General features: G+C 41.9%; 1 protein-coding gene across 1 annotated transcript in view; it reads left to right on the plus strand.

Annotated features, from left to right (window-relative positions):
* The window catches only part of SNTB2 (syntrophin beta 2), a 121,409-nt gene that overhangs the window by 58,642 nt on the left and 48,606 nt on the right, over positions 1-14,161 (plus strand). The window contains exons 2-3 of the mRNA XM_007993819.3: positions 866-1,079; positions 13,735-13,945. Of these exons, the coding sequence (XP_007992010.1) occupies positions 866-1,079; positions 13,735-13,945 (425 nt within the window). The remainder of the gene's footprint in view (positions 1-865; positions 1,080-13,734; positions 13,946-14,161) is intronic.

Consider the following 14,161-nt stretch of genomic DNA (forward strand, 5'->3'; position numbering starts at 1 on the left):
TGAATATGCTTTATTTTTGCACTTTTAAGAACTGTAATGATTTTAAGAACTGTAATGACCTGTTTACATAGCTGTCTCCCCTGCAAGGCTGGGCATTCCTTGAGGGATAGAATCCATGGCTCATTTGCCCTCGTGTCCTTACTGGCTAGCCTAATTCCCAACACTTGATAGGTAGCTAATAAAAGTTGATTGAATTGAATGGAAATAGAAATACTTGGCTTAATATGGGGGAGGAGAGAGAAGAGAAAAATCTGTCTTCAGATAATTATAGAGTTCTCATCTAAAAGAGAGATTAAGTTTGTTTTATATGACTTGAGAAGACAGGGAACCAATGGGTAGAAGTATGGAGAAGTTTCTAAAGGTTGAGTCATCTAAAGCCTAGATGGGTCTGACTTTGAATCTATCTCCAGCGGATTCATGGCTCTTTAACTTACTTTTTTTCCCCCACTTTTTCTTTGTTTGTTTGTTTGTTTTTGAGGCAGAGTCTTGCTCTGTCGCCCAGACTGGAGTACAATGGCACAATCTCAGCTCACTGCAACCACTGCCTCCTGGGTTCAAGCGATTCTTCTGCCTCAGCTTCCTGAGTAGTTGGGACTACAGGCGTGTGCCACCACGCCCACCTAATTTTTTGTATTTTTGGTAGAGATGGGGTTTCACCATGTTGACCAGGCTGGCCTTGAACTCCTGACCTCAAGTGATCCACCTGTCTTGGCCTCCCAAAGTCCTGGGATTACAGGTGTGAGCTACTGCGCCCAGCCATTTCCCCCACTTTGTTATAGATATAGCATGTATGTGAATACTTTAGTTATCATTTATTATAGGAAGCAAAATTACTAACCACCTTCTTTGATTTTTTTGTTCATAGTCAAGTTCATCCGAGAAGTAACACCATATATCAAGAAGCCATCATTAGTATCAGATCTGCCGTGGGAAGGTGCAGCCCCCCAGTCACCAAGCTTTAGTGGCAGTGAGGACTCTGGTTCGCCAAAACACCAGAACAGCACCAAAGACAGGAAGATCATCCCTCTCAAAATGTGCTTTGCTGCTAGAAACCTAAGCATGCCGGATCTGGAAAACAGGTGAGGTGTACCTAACAAGAACATCATACCTACAGCTTTACAAACTTAAGGACATGTTGCAGTATTATATGACTCTGTTAACTCAATTATACAGAGGAAAACATCAGTCTGAGGTGAGAGATGCATTTTTGGGGTTCCACATTTTAAGTTATTCTACATATATACATGTATATGTGTAGAAAAAATTTTGGACAGGCACACAAGAAACAGTTAATGGCTTTACCCCTAACGTGTCAAATAAGATTAAAGGAGAGAAAGAAAGAGGGGGCATCTTCTCTTCCTTTTATATCTTTCCGTAATGTTGTTATTACTTTTTTCACTATGAATATGTATTACTTTATAATTGAAAGAATTCTTGTTAAAGAGAAATTTTTAAGTATCTCCTTAGATGGAAATTCCTTAGACTGTAGGTAATATAGAGTTAGAGATCTGCATTATGGTTTTGGCTGAATCAACCAGCAGTGTGACTCTGGCAAGTTAGCTCCCCTTGACCTCAGTTTCCTCATTTGCAAAATGAGAAAATTAGATTGGATGATTTCTGATGTCCCTCCTAGTTCTATAATCATATGTGTTCTATAACTTTGTCTTCATTAACTCCATGAAATGGCACTGGTAGACCGAATGTTAGGTTAGAGATTAGGGGAAAAAATAAGATGAAAATAACTTGCCCAAAGACATAGTTAAGGACAGACTTTTTATAATGTGTTTTCACTATTATGGTCTCCTCTGATCTTAATGCACAGCCAGGTGCCTGATCAGGATGGAATGGAGCACAGAAGACACCAAGAAACTGAATTGCCTCCTTGGGTTTTTAAGGCCTCCTTGGGTATTTAAGGCTTCAAAGCTTCTGCTCTGTAGTATTTTACATGGTTTGCTGGAATGAACTGAGCTCTGCAGTCGGATAGATCTTGGTTTGAATCCCAACTAGGTCACCTGCTCAAAGTAAGGTTCTGAGCAAGTCCCTTCACTTCTATACAACACCATATGTCATCTGTAAAAAAAGGGATAATGATACTTAGTGTGCTGATTAAATGAGATGGTACCTGTAAAGGCCCTTCCACAGAACCAAGCACATACAGTAGGTTCTCAAGAAATAGTATTTTTAAAAAGTCTTAACTCTGCTGGGCACAATGGCTCACACCTGTAATCCCAGCACTTTGGGAGGCCAGGGTTAGAGAATTGCTTAAAGCTAGAATTTAAGACCAGCTTGGGCAACATAGTGAGACGCCGCCTCTACGGCATTTTTAAAAAAAATTAGCCAGACTTACTGGCGTGCACCTGTAGTCCTAGCTACTTGGGAGGCTAAGGTGGGAGGATCACTTGAACCCAAGAGTTCAAGGCTGCAGTGAGCTAGGATTGTGCCACTGCACTGTAGCCTGGGTGACAGAACAATATCCTGCCTCTTAAGAAAAGTCTTTTTTTTTTTTTTGAGACGGAGTCTCACTCTGTCGCCCAGGCTGGAGTGCAGTGGCGCGATCTCAGCTTACTGCGAGCTCCGCCTCCTGGGTTTAGGCCATTCTCCTGCCTCAGCCTCCCGAGTAGCTGGGACTACAGGCGCCTGCCACCTCGCCTGGCTAGTTTTTTGTATTTTTTAGTAGAGACGGGGTTTCACTGTGTTAGCCAGGATGGTCTCGATCTTCTGACCTCGTGATCCGCTCGTCTCGGCCTCCCAAAGTGCTGGGATTACAGGTTTGAGCCACCACGCCCGGCCAAGAAAAGTCTTAACTGACTACTATGTAAACACATTTTGAAAATTATATTCTGATATATTTAAATTGTTGGCTTTGTTTTAAAAGTTCAAGACATTGTAGAAATTACTTTGTGCTACGTATAGGTTTCTTCCTGGAAGGTTGTATGTTGAATCATCTAAGTGCAACACAGCTTCATCTTTAAAGAAATTTTGTATTCTTTTCATAAAGTAAGAATTTAATTTGGGCTGGGAGAGGTGGCTCACGCCTGGAATCCCAGCACTTTGGGAGGCCGAGGCAGGTGGATCACTTGAGGTCAGGAGTTTAGGACCAGCCTGGCAAACATGGTGAAACCCTGTCTCCACTAAAAATACAAAACTTAGCCAGACGTGGTAGCAGGCACCTGTAATCCCAGCTACTTGGAAGGCCGAAGCAGAAGAATTGCTTGAACCTGGGAGGCAGAAGTTGCAGTGAGCCGAGATTGCACCACTGCACTCCAGCCTGGGTGACAGAGCGAGACTCTGTCTCAAGAAAAAATTAAATAAATAAATAAATAAGTATATAAGTAAATAAATAAATAAATAACATGAGATACATTTGAGCCAGACATGGTAGTGGCTCACACTTATCTCAGTACTTTGGGAGGCTGAGGCAGGAGGATTGCTTGAGGCCAGGAGTTTAAGACTAGCTTGGGCAATATAACAAGACCCTATCTCTACCAAAAAAAAAAAGAGAGAGAGAGAGAGAAAAGAGATACATTTATATAGAGCAGTTGGTCTGTTAATCATGGGCTTTTTTTTTTTTTTTTTTAAGGTTAGGGACCATAGAGAATTAAATAGAATAGAGAAACAATGTGATAAAGAAAAACAAATTACAACTACATTTGTCAACTAGCTGTCAGGCTGAGAAAAGTACAGAGTCAATTTTGTTATAAATCATTTCTTTTTTTTTTTTTTTTTTTTTTTGAGACAGGCTTCACTCCCATCGCCCAGGCTAGAGTACAATGGCATGGTCTCAGCTCACTGCAACCTCTGCTTCCTGGACTCAAGTAATTCCCCTGCCTCAGCCTCCCAAGTAGCTGGGACTACAGGTGCATGCCACTGTGCCCAGCTAATATTTGTATTTTTTGTAGAGAAAGGGTTTTGCTACATTGCCCAGAGTGGTCCCCAACTCCTAGATTCCAGCAATCTACTCACTTTGGTTTTCCAAAGTACTGGGATTACAGGCAAGAGCCACCATGCCCGGCAATAAATCATTTCTGAGAATAGGTAGCTATAGTGCTGCTGATGTAGCTGGGTATTGAAGAAAAAGGTAAAACGTTATAAAATTTCTGTAGAAACCCAGGGTTGTAGGAGTGGGCAAAGAAAGAAGGAAGAAGATGATATGACTCGGCTGTATTGCTAAACGTTGTGCTACTTCATCATTCACTAAGGATTGAAGTCCAGTAACCTTGGTCTTTGTTAAAACTTGGGGGCTGAATTCTCTGACATATTTATATGCTAAAGACATTTGGTGATGGTCAGATGTGAAGTAGGTCTTCAGAACCAAATGGAGAGGGCAGTTTGGGGCTACCAGAGTTGTGCTATTATACCTTCCTTTTCAGTAAATGATCAGTCTACTTGACCATGGCATACTATATAAGGAAAGGTCTTAGAAGATCCACGTTAGTTTTGAGATTCTCAGTCTTAATGCTTCAAAGCAACTTGTTCTAATTTTACTTAAGATATCAAAATTTGGCCGGGTGCAGTGGCTCACACCTGTAATCCCAGCACTTTGAGAGGCCAAGGCAGGTGGATCACTTGACATCAGGAGTTTGAGACTGGCCTGGCGAACACAGTGAAACACTGTTTCTACTAAAAATACAAAAATTAGCCAGGTGTGGTGGTGCACGCCTGTAATCCCAGCTATTTGGGAGGCTGAGATAGGAGAATTGCTTGAACTCGGGAGGCAGAGGTTGCAGTGAGCCAAGATTATGGCACTCTGCAAGACTGTGTCTCAAAAAAAAATTTTTTTTTTTAATAAAAAATTTTGCACATGATTTGCTTTTTGTAAAATATAAATTGGAAGAGATTCAAGGTTATTCCTATGATGATACCACTTATACTTGCATTTCCATGTGCTTTTTAGACATAAGAGCATTAGGATTACAAGGGGTTTGCAAAAAATATGCATAACTTCGGCTATACTCATGGGAATATGAACATCTGTGTGTCTTGGCAGAAAAAATGCACAGAACCATTAACTAATTAGACCTCAGTTATGAGAGAAGATAGAAGTTAGGAAGATAGGCTTCGTAATGTTGGTCAGGCTACTTGTTTTCCACAAGCCTTGCATTTCCCCTGTATAAAATAAGATTATAGGAGGATTAAATAAGACAGTAATTATAGAATCAGTAAGTTCTCAAGTTATTATTATAGGCATTGTTAGTGTCCTTGTGACCTTAAACAAGTTCCTTAATTTCTCTGGCTGCCTGTTTTCTCTGTCTGTAGAATGGTCGTAATATCTGCTCAACTATATACTTTAGAATGAGAATAAATAATAATCTATAAAATAACTTGGGGCGGGGGCTCGTGACTGTAATCTCAGCACTTTGGGAGACCAAGGCGGGCAGATCACTTGAGGCCAGGAGTTTGTGACCCTGTCTCTACTAAAAATAAGAAAAAATTGCCCAGGCATGGTGGCACACACCTGTAATCCCAGCTACTCAAGATGCTGAGGCATAAGAATCACTTAAACCTGGGAGGTGGAGGTTGCAGTGAGCCGAGATTGTGCCACTGCACTCCAGCCTGGACACTCCAGGTGACAGAGTAAGATTCTGTCTCAAAAAGAAATAAAAATAAAAATAAAATAATAAAATAACTTGGAGCTCATTGGTCCTTAAATTTATCTCAGCTCTGTTAAAGGAAATATCCATTTGTTTATCTGTTTTTTATTGATGGTCAACTTGAGCAATTTCCAGTGTAGAGTTAGTATTAATAAAGTCACTGAATATTTTTGTACTTTCCTTTTTTTTCTTCTTCTTCTGGTTTAAAGGCCTCAGAAACTTTTTCATTTCTGTGGGGTAAATTTGTAGGAGTGGAATTGCTGGGTCAAAGGATAGGTGCATATTTAGCTTAAAAAAAAAAAAAACAAAAAACTAGTCCAGGCGCGGTGGCTCATGCCTGTAATCCCAGCACTTTGGGAGGCTGAGGCAGGCAGATCACCTGAGGTCAGGAGTTCGAGACCAGCCTGACCAACATGGAGAAACCCCATCTCTACTAAAAATACAAAATTAGCTGGACGTGGTGGCTCATGCCTGTAATCCCAGCTACTCGGGAGGCTGAGGGAGGAGAATCGCTTGAACCCGGTAGGCGGAGGTTACGGTGAGCCGAGATCGCACCATTACTTGCACTCCAGCCTGGGCAACAAGAGTGAAACTCCGTCTCAAAAACAGCAATAACAATAGCAACAAACTGCCAGGCTGGGCACAGTGGCTCATGCCTGTAATCCCAGTACTTTGGGAGGTCGAGAGTGGTGGATCACCTGAGGTCAGGCGTTTGAGACCAGCCTGGCCAACATGGCGAAACCCCATCTCTACTAAAAATAAAAAAAATAAAATAAGCTAAACTGCCAGACTTCCTTCCAAAGTAATTGTGCCATTTTGTGCCATTTTATGTTCCTGCCATTATATGAGAGTTTTCATTGTTTCACATCCTCACCAAAATTGATGTTATCAGTCTTTTTAATATTTACCTTTCTGGTGGGTGCATAGTGAAATCTTTTTGTGGCTCATCCTTCATTCTTATCTAAAACCTTCACTTTCTAAACCAAAGATGTGTTTGATATTAGAGGGAAATGCCTTTTTTTTTGCTTTACTACTTTGATTTGGTTCCATAGAGCTGAGAAAAAGTAAAAAGTGCTAATGATCAGAATGAGTAAGTACAGGGGAAGAAGAATTTTACTCCCTTCCTCTACCTTGAGTTTTCAAGACCTCATTTGGTGCATCTTGATGCATCTGGTAATTATAAGTATTTCATTTTGGAAAGCAAACAATAAATAATGATGAAGTCCAAGGAGAGAACACGAGCCCCTTCCTTAGCAATCAGTATTGTAGGCAGTATGAAGTTTAGGAAGAACAAGGTGTTCTCAAATACTCCTTTTGGAAATGTAAATCCATGTTCTTTGCATTGGTTCACAGTGCCTCAGTCATCTTCACATTGACTATTTTCCACGTAAAAGGTAAATTTTGCCTTTATAATGTATAAAATTATATGATTATTACTAAGTTGAACACTTAAGTTATATCAAAGACTTTGCTAAACAGGAGAAGTAAGCTAGACTTACAGAATCCTATGTACCTAAACATTGATTTGATTCATCTGATCAAAATCTCAATTGCATTTCTCAGAAAATCCTCAGTGGTTTGACAACAGGCCAAAACTTCAGACATTATAGCTGTCTCCTCTTTTGCCTTGTGGACCCAAATGATTACTGGCAGACTGCCTCCATATTTTTATTAGCAAAGTTTTCATTGGAATTTTCTTTTAAAATATCAGTAGCCTTTATAAATTACTTTGTCCCCTTTGTCAGTTTTAATGGTTTCTTCAAAGGTGGACTCTTTTGGATCCTACACTCATCAGTCCTATTTTGGAACTTCTTTTCTGTTTCTTCTAATTTAATTTTCTATTTCACAGTCCCGTTTCAAGAAAAATTGCAAAATTTTTCTTTTCATAAAAAACTGGTTAACTGAGCATGGTGGCTCACGCCTGTAATCCCAGCACTTTGGGAGGTCGAGGTGGGCGGATCACGAGGTCAGGAGATTGAGACCATCCTGACTAACACAGTGAAACCCCATCTCTACTAAAAATACAAAAAATAAGCTGGGCATAGTGGTGGGCGCCTGTAGTCCCAGCTACTCGGGAGGCTGAGGCAGCAGAATGGCGTGAACCCGGGAGGCGGAGCTTGCAGTGAGCCGAGATGGTGCTATTGCACTCCAGCCTGGGCGACAGAGCAAGACTCCGTCTCAAAAAAAAAACAAAAAAAAACAAAAACAAAACTGGTTAACTGTCAGTGGAAAATAACTTACTGTCTATTCTCATATTTTTTCAGCCCAGTGGTCCCGGTATGTGTTTAATCAGGCTTAGTTTTATTTTATAACAGATTTATTTTCCATTCTTCCAGTTTTTAATAACTAGGATCTGAGACATCAGGATTTTCAGAAGTTAGACTGTGTCAAAGGAGAAATGTCTGAGAGATTGTCCTAGGAACTGTATGATGTGTAAAGACTTTCAGAAGGTGAACATTCTGTGCCTCAAGAAGGATGAACTGATTCCTATCTGTAGTGCTAAGTAGGTCAGTAGGAGGAGTAAAGGAAATTTCTGGTCAAAGTTTTGGGGCTGAACTTTTAGCATATGCTTAAAAGATGTTACACTGGTTACAGTGCCAAAGCAACTCGATAGAAATAAATAGTCCCTCTAGAAAATAGCCTGATATACGATCTGAAATAAGAACATCATTGCGTCCCCCACCCAGTTTTGTGGGATGAGGGTGATTCTGAATCTTTTGCTAGAATGAGGGTGGGGCAGTCACTGGCCACTGGGTGTGGGGAATGCTGACAGGCTTTCAACCATACCACGCAGAGTAGAGCTGCATGCTTCACTCCCACTTCCATACCACGCAGAGTAGAGCTGCATGCTTCACTCCCACTTCCATACCACGCAGAGTAGAGCTGCCTGCTTCACTCCCACTTCCAGAGGTAACTGGTACCACCGCTTCCCCAGCCTCTTAGGGATTCTTCAACATGGATTGGCTGGGATTTCGCTCTTTCCAGTTTTCTTAAGTCAGCTAAGTCATTTAACTCCTCTGTTTACTAGCCTCCAAAATTTTGTTGTAGTGACTCCTCTCCTGTTCTCCTTGGATTTGTAAGATTATGCTTTTAAAAAAAATACCCCGGCCTGACGCGGTGGTTCACACCAGTAATCTCAGCACTTTGGGAGGTCGAGGCAGGCAGATCACGAGGTCAGGGAGATCGAGACCATCCTGGCCAGCATGGTGAAACCCCGTCTCTACTAAAAATTAGCGAGGCCTGCTGGCAGGCGACTCGGGAGCCTGAGGCAGGAGAATGGCGTGAACCCGAGAGGCCTGCTGGCAGGCGACTCCAGCCTGGGTGAAAGAGCGAGACTCCATCTCAAAAAAAAAAAAAAAAAACAAAAACAAAACAAAAAAAAGAATGTGGGGGCCAGGCACGATGGTTCATGGCTATAATCCCAGCAGTTTGGGAGGCCGAGGCGCGTGGATCACCTGAGGTCAGAATTTCAGACCAGCCTGACCAACATGGTGAATCCCCGTCTCTACTAAAGATACAAAAACTAGCTGGGCGTGGTGGCACATGCCTGTAATCCCAGCTGCTCGGGAGGCTGAGGCAGGAGAATCGCTTGAACCCAGGAGGTGGAGGTTACAGTGAGCTGAGACTGCGCCATTGCATTCCAGCCCCAGCAACAAAAGGTAAACTCTGTCTCAAAAAAAAAAAAAAAAAAAAAAAAAGGCCGGGCGCGGTGGCTCAAGCCTGTAATCCCAGCACTTTGGGAGGCCGAGACGGGCGGATCACGAGGTCAGGAGATCGAGACCATCCTGGCTAACACAGTGAAACCCCGTCTCTACTAAAAAATACAAAAAACTAGCCGGGCGAGGTGGCGGGTGCCTGTAGTCCCAGCTACTCGGGAGGCTGAGGCAGGAGAATGGCGTAAATCCGGGAGGCGGAGCTTGCAGTGAGCTGAGATCTGGCCACTGCACTCCAGCCTGGGCCACAGAGCGAGACTCTGCCTCAAAAAAAAAAAAAAAAAAAAAAAAAGGCCGGGCGCGGTGGCTCAATCCTGTAATCCCAGCACTTTGGGAGGCCGAGACGGGCGGATCACAAGGTTAGGAGATCGAGACCATCTTGGCTAACACTGTGAAACCCCGTCTCTACTAAAAAATACAAAAAACTAGCCGGGCGAGGTGGCGGGCGCCTGTAGTCCCAGCTACTCCGGAGGCTGAGGCAGGAGAATAGCGTAAACCCGGGAGGCGGAGCTTGCAGTGAGCTGAGATCCGACCACTGCACCTCGGCCTGGGCGACAGAGCGAGACTCCGTCTCAAAAAAAAAAAAAAAAAAAAAAATTGAGTGGGGGCCGGGCGCAGTGGCTCATGCCTGTAATCCCAGCACTTTGGGAGGCCAAGGCGGTCGGATCATGAGGTCAGGAGTTCAAGACCAGGCTGGCCAACATAGTGAAACCCCGTCTCTACTAAAAATACAAAAATTAGCCGGGCATGGTGGCGGGCGCCTGTAGTCGCAGCTACTGGAGAGGCTGAGGCCGGAGAATTGCTTGAAACCGGAAGGCAGAGGTTGCAGTGAGCTGAGATCAGCCACTGCCCTCCAGCCTGGGCGAAAGAGCGAAACTCCATCTCAAAAAAAAAAAAATTTTTTTTTTTGTAGAGATGGGGTCTCACTTTGTTGCCCAGGCTGGTCTCAAACTCCTGGCCTCAAGTGATTTCCCCGCCTCAGCCTCCCAAAGTGTTGGGATTACAGGTGTGAGTCACTGTACATGACCTAATTTTTTAAAATTGTGGTAAAAAACACATAACATAAAATTTCTTAATCATTTTTAAGTGTACAGGTCAGAAGTGTTAAGTATATTCATATTTTTGTACAACCAATGTCCAGATATTTTTCTTTTTGCAAAACTAAAATTCTCTACTCATTAAAAACCTCCCCATTTCACCCTTCCTTCAGCTCCTGGCACCTACCATTCCACTTTCTGTGAGTTTGACTGCTGTAGATACTTCATAAAAGTGGGTTCATACATTATTTCTTCTTTCGTGACTGGCTTATTTTACTTAGTATAATATCCTTAATGATGTGTGTTGTAACATGTGTTAGGATTTCTTCCTTATTAAGGGGTGAATAATGCCATTATATGTATATACTACATTTTGTTTATCCATTCATCCATTGATGGACATTTGGGTTGCTTCCACCTTTTGGCTATTGTGAATGATGCTGCTATAAACATGGGTGTACAAATGTCTCATAAAATTATTTTTTAAGTTGATTGTTTTGATCATGTTGCCCTCCTGTTGAGAATCCTAAGTGATTCTATGTTATTAATAGTTACCAATTAAGGCCAGGCGCAGTGGCTCACGCCTGTAATCCCAGCACTTTGGGAGACCGAGGTGGGCGGATCACTTGAGGTCAGGAGTTCAAGACCAGCCTGGCCAACGTGGTGAAACCCTGTCTCTACTGAAAATACAAAAATTAGCCAGGCTTGGTGGTGTGCACCTGTAATCCCAGCTACTTGGGAGGCTGAGGCAGGAGAATTGCTTGAACCCGGGAGGCAGAGGTTTCAGTGAGCCGAGATTGTGCCACTGCACTTCAGCCTGGGCAAAGAGCAAGACTCCATCTCAAAAAAAAAAAAAAAAAAAAAAAAAAATTTACCAATTAATATTCAGACTTAACCTGCTGTTCAAGACCCTCTAAATTCTGGAACCAAGCTACCTCTTAATATACTTAGGTATATAATAGGAAATCAAATAAAGAGCTCATCAGAACTGTGTCTAAATAAAAAGCAAATAGCTTAAAACTTGATATCTAAAGGTTTTCCTCTGAGTAATATGAACTTTCAAATATGGACTTTTCTTAAGCCTTTTGGCTGTTCACAACTCTTACTTTATGTCTTCTATTTTCTAGAACTTTTGTCCTATTTTGCTGTTACCATAGAACTTTGACAGCATATAAAAGATGGATAGACTGGTAGGTAGGCCTGGAAGTAGCTAGATGATACACTTTTTTCATCACTGTATCTCCAATACCAGTGCCTAGCACAATATTTGGCATATAGTAGGTGCTCAATAAATGTTTATTTAAGAAAGTATAGACCAACCAGAATTCAAATGAAAATGAATATTTGCAATACAAAATATGACAACTTAAAGTATTTGGAATTATAAAGGGTTTAGAAACTGACGAAAGAGCTTCAAAGCAGAAATGCTAGTATACTTGTAAATTGCTTATCTTTTTGACAAGTGTCATAGAATCTGATGATAGTGCCTTTAGGCAACAAAAACTGTCTTCAGAAAATAATGTAAAGAAAACTCTCTCCCTGGTCATTGGCGGTTTGTCAATTTGTAGCCTACCATGAAAAACACTCCTAATTGCTTCTTTTTTTCCATTTTAAAAGATATGTGTTCGCAGCAGAGTATATATGTTATTTATTTATTTGACTTTTAAAATTCATCTTTGCAAGAACTTTGATAAAAACACAAAACAATATTCAATAGATTGCTTTATAAAGAATTTGTTCAATGTATATTTAAAATATTTTAGCAGTTTTCTAAAGGTTACTTTTGAAATACAGATTGTTCTCGGTGAGCATTAACTAATATAGAACAGCCATAGTGTTGATCCCTTAACTATTTTTCTACCATAACTCACTGGATGAGTAATCATATAAAAGTACCCAAACACAGTTCTAAATTTTCATAAAGAGTAATAATCTGCTAATTTTCTTTTTTCTTTCTTTTTTTTTTTGAGAGAAAGTCTCACTTTGTCACCCAGGCTGGAGTGCAGTGGCGCGATCTTGGCTCACTGCAATCTCCGACTCCTGGGCTCAAGCGATTCTCCTGCCTCAGCCTCATGAGTAGCTGACATTACAGGCATGTGCCACCACGCGTGGCTAATTTTTGTATATTTTAGTAGAGGTGGGGTTTCACCATGTTGGCCAGGCTGGTCTCAAACTCCTGACCTCAGGTGATCTGCCCATCTCAGCTTCCCAAAGTGCTGGGATTATAGGTGTGAGCCACCATGCCCGGCTGCTAATTTTCTATTTATTTCACATAATGTAAATTTCAGTTCATTATTTGGCAGTACACATTTTTAAGCTGGCACTACTTTATCCCAGAATTTCCTGAATGTTTAAAAGAGTATCAGTTCCTTCTTTTCAATGTGCCTATATGGTTCAGCAAGCATGCTTTTCATTTCTTAGACATAGAAATTAAGGCAAAGTGATCTACTGTAGACTACAGTAAGTTCCCTTAGCTTATTACTTTAACACTGAAACGACAGATCCAGCAGTTGGTGTTTCTTTAATTTTTTCTCAGGTTCAGTAACTAGCCCAAGTTGGTCTTTCTGATTTTTTAATATATTTTTATTTATTTATTTATTTATTTATTTATTTATTTAAGACAGAGTCTTGCTCTGTCACCCAGGCTGGATCTTGGTTCACTGCAACCTCCACCTCCCTAGTTCAAGCAGTTCCCCTGCCTCAGCCTCCCGAGTAGCTGGGATTACAGGCGCCCACCCCCACGCCCGGCTAAATTTTTTGTATTTTTGGTAGAGTCGGGATTTCACTATGTTGGCCAGGCTGGCCTCAAACTCCTGATCTCAGACAGTCCACCTGCCTTGGCCCCCCAAAGTGCTGGGATTACAGGAGTGAGCCACCGCGCCCGGCCTCTGATTTTTATCTTTCCATATGTTGTTTTCTTTGGAATTGAGCTCTAGGAAATTAAGAGAAAGTATCTTTTCTTTTCTTTTTTTTTTTAAGACGGAGTCTCGCTCTGTCACCCAGGCTGGAGTGCAGTGGTGTGATCTTGGCTTATTGCAACCTCCACCTCCTGGGTTCAAGCTATTCTGCTGCCTCAGCCTCCTGAATAGCTGGGATTACAGGCACCCACTACCATGCCCAGCTAATTTTTTGTATTTTAGCAGAGATGGGGTTTCACTGTGTTGCCTAGGCTGGTCTTGAACTCCTGAGCTCAGGCAGTCCGCCTGCCTTGGCCTCCCAAAGTGCTGGTATTACAGTCATGAACCACTGTGCCTGGCCGAGAAAGTATCTTTATTTGAGTATACAGATGTATTTGAAAATGCTAAGTTAAAATAGATTTGCAGTTATGTATTTTAAACCTGGCAGGTTTGGTGACTCTGTCCTAGCTCATTTTTTTTTTCTTTTTCCACACAGATTGATAGAGCTACATTCTCCTGATAGCAGGAACACGTTGATCCTACGCTGCAAAGATACAGCCACAGCACACTCCTGGTTCGTAGCTATCCACACCAACATAATGGCTCTCCTCCCACAGGTGTTGGCTGAACTCAACGCCATGCTTGGGGCAACCAGTACAGCAGGAGGCAGTAAAGAGGTCAAGCATATTGCCTGGCTGGCAGAACAGGTAGGCTGGGAGGCAGGTATCACCTGGTTCCCGTTCAGAGCCAGGATGGTTCCTCATTTTAGATATCTGTAATACTTAACATGCAGTTAGGTCCTGGATATCTAGCTTGGAGATCTTTTGTTTTTCGGTCTTTTGTTTCACCTCCCTTTTTCTCCTTCTACTTTTGACTATTTGTTGCTAATTATCCACTCAACCAGAAGTAACTGACATAGTAAT

Source organism: Chlorocebus sabaeus, chromosome 5 (assembly GCF_047675955.1).
Source record: "Chlorocebus sabaeus isolate Y175 chromosome 5, mChlSab1.0.hap1, whole genome shotgun sequence".
Classification (NCBI taxonomy): Eukaryota; Metazoa; Chordata; class Mammalia; order Primates; family Cercopithecidae; genus Chlorocebus; species Chlorocebus sabaeus.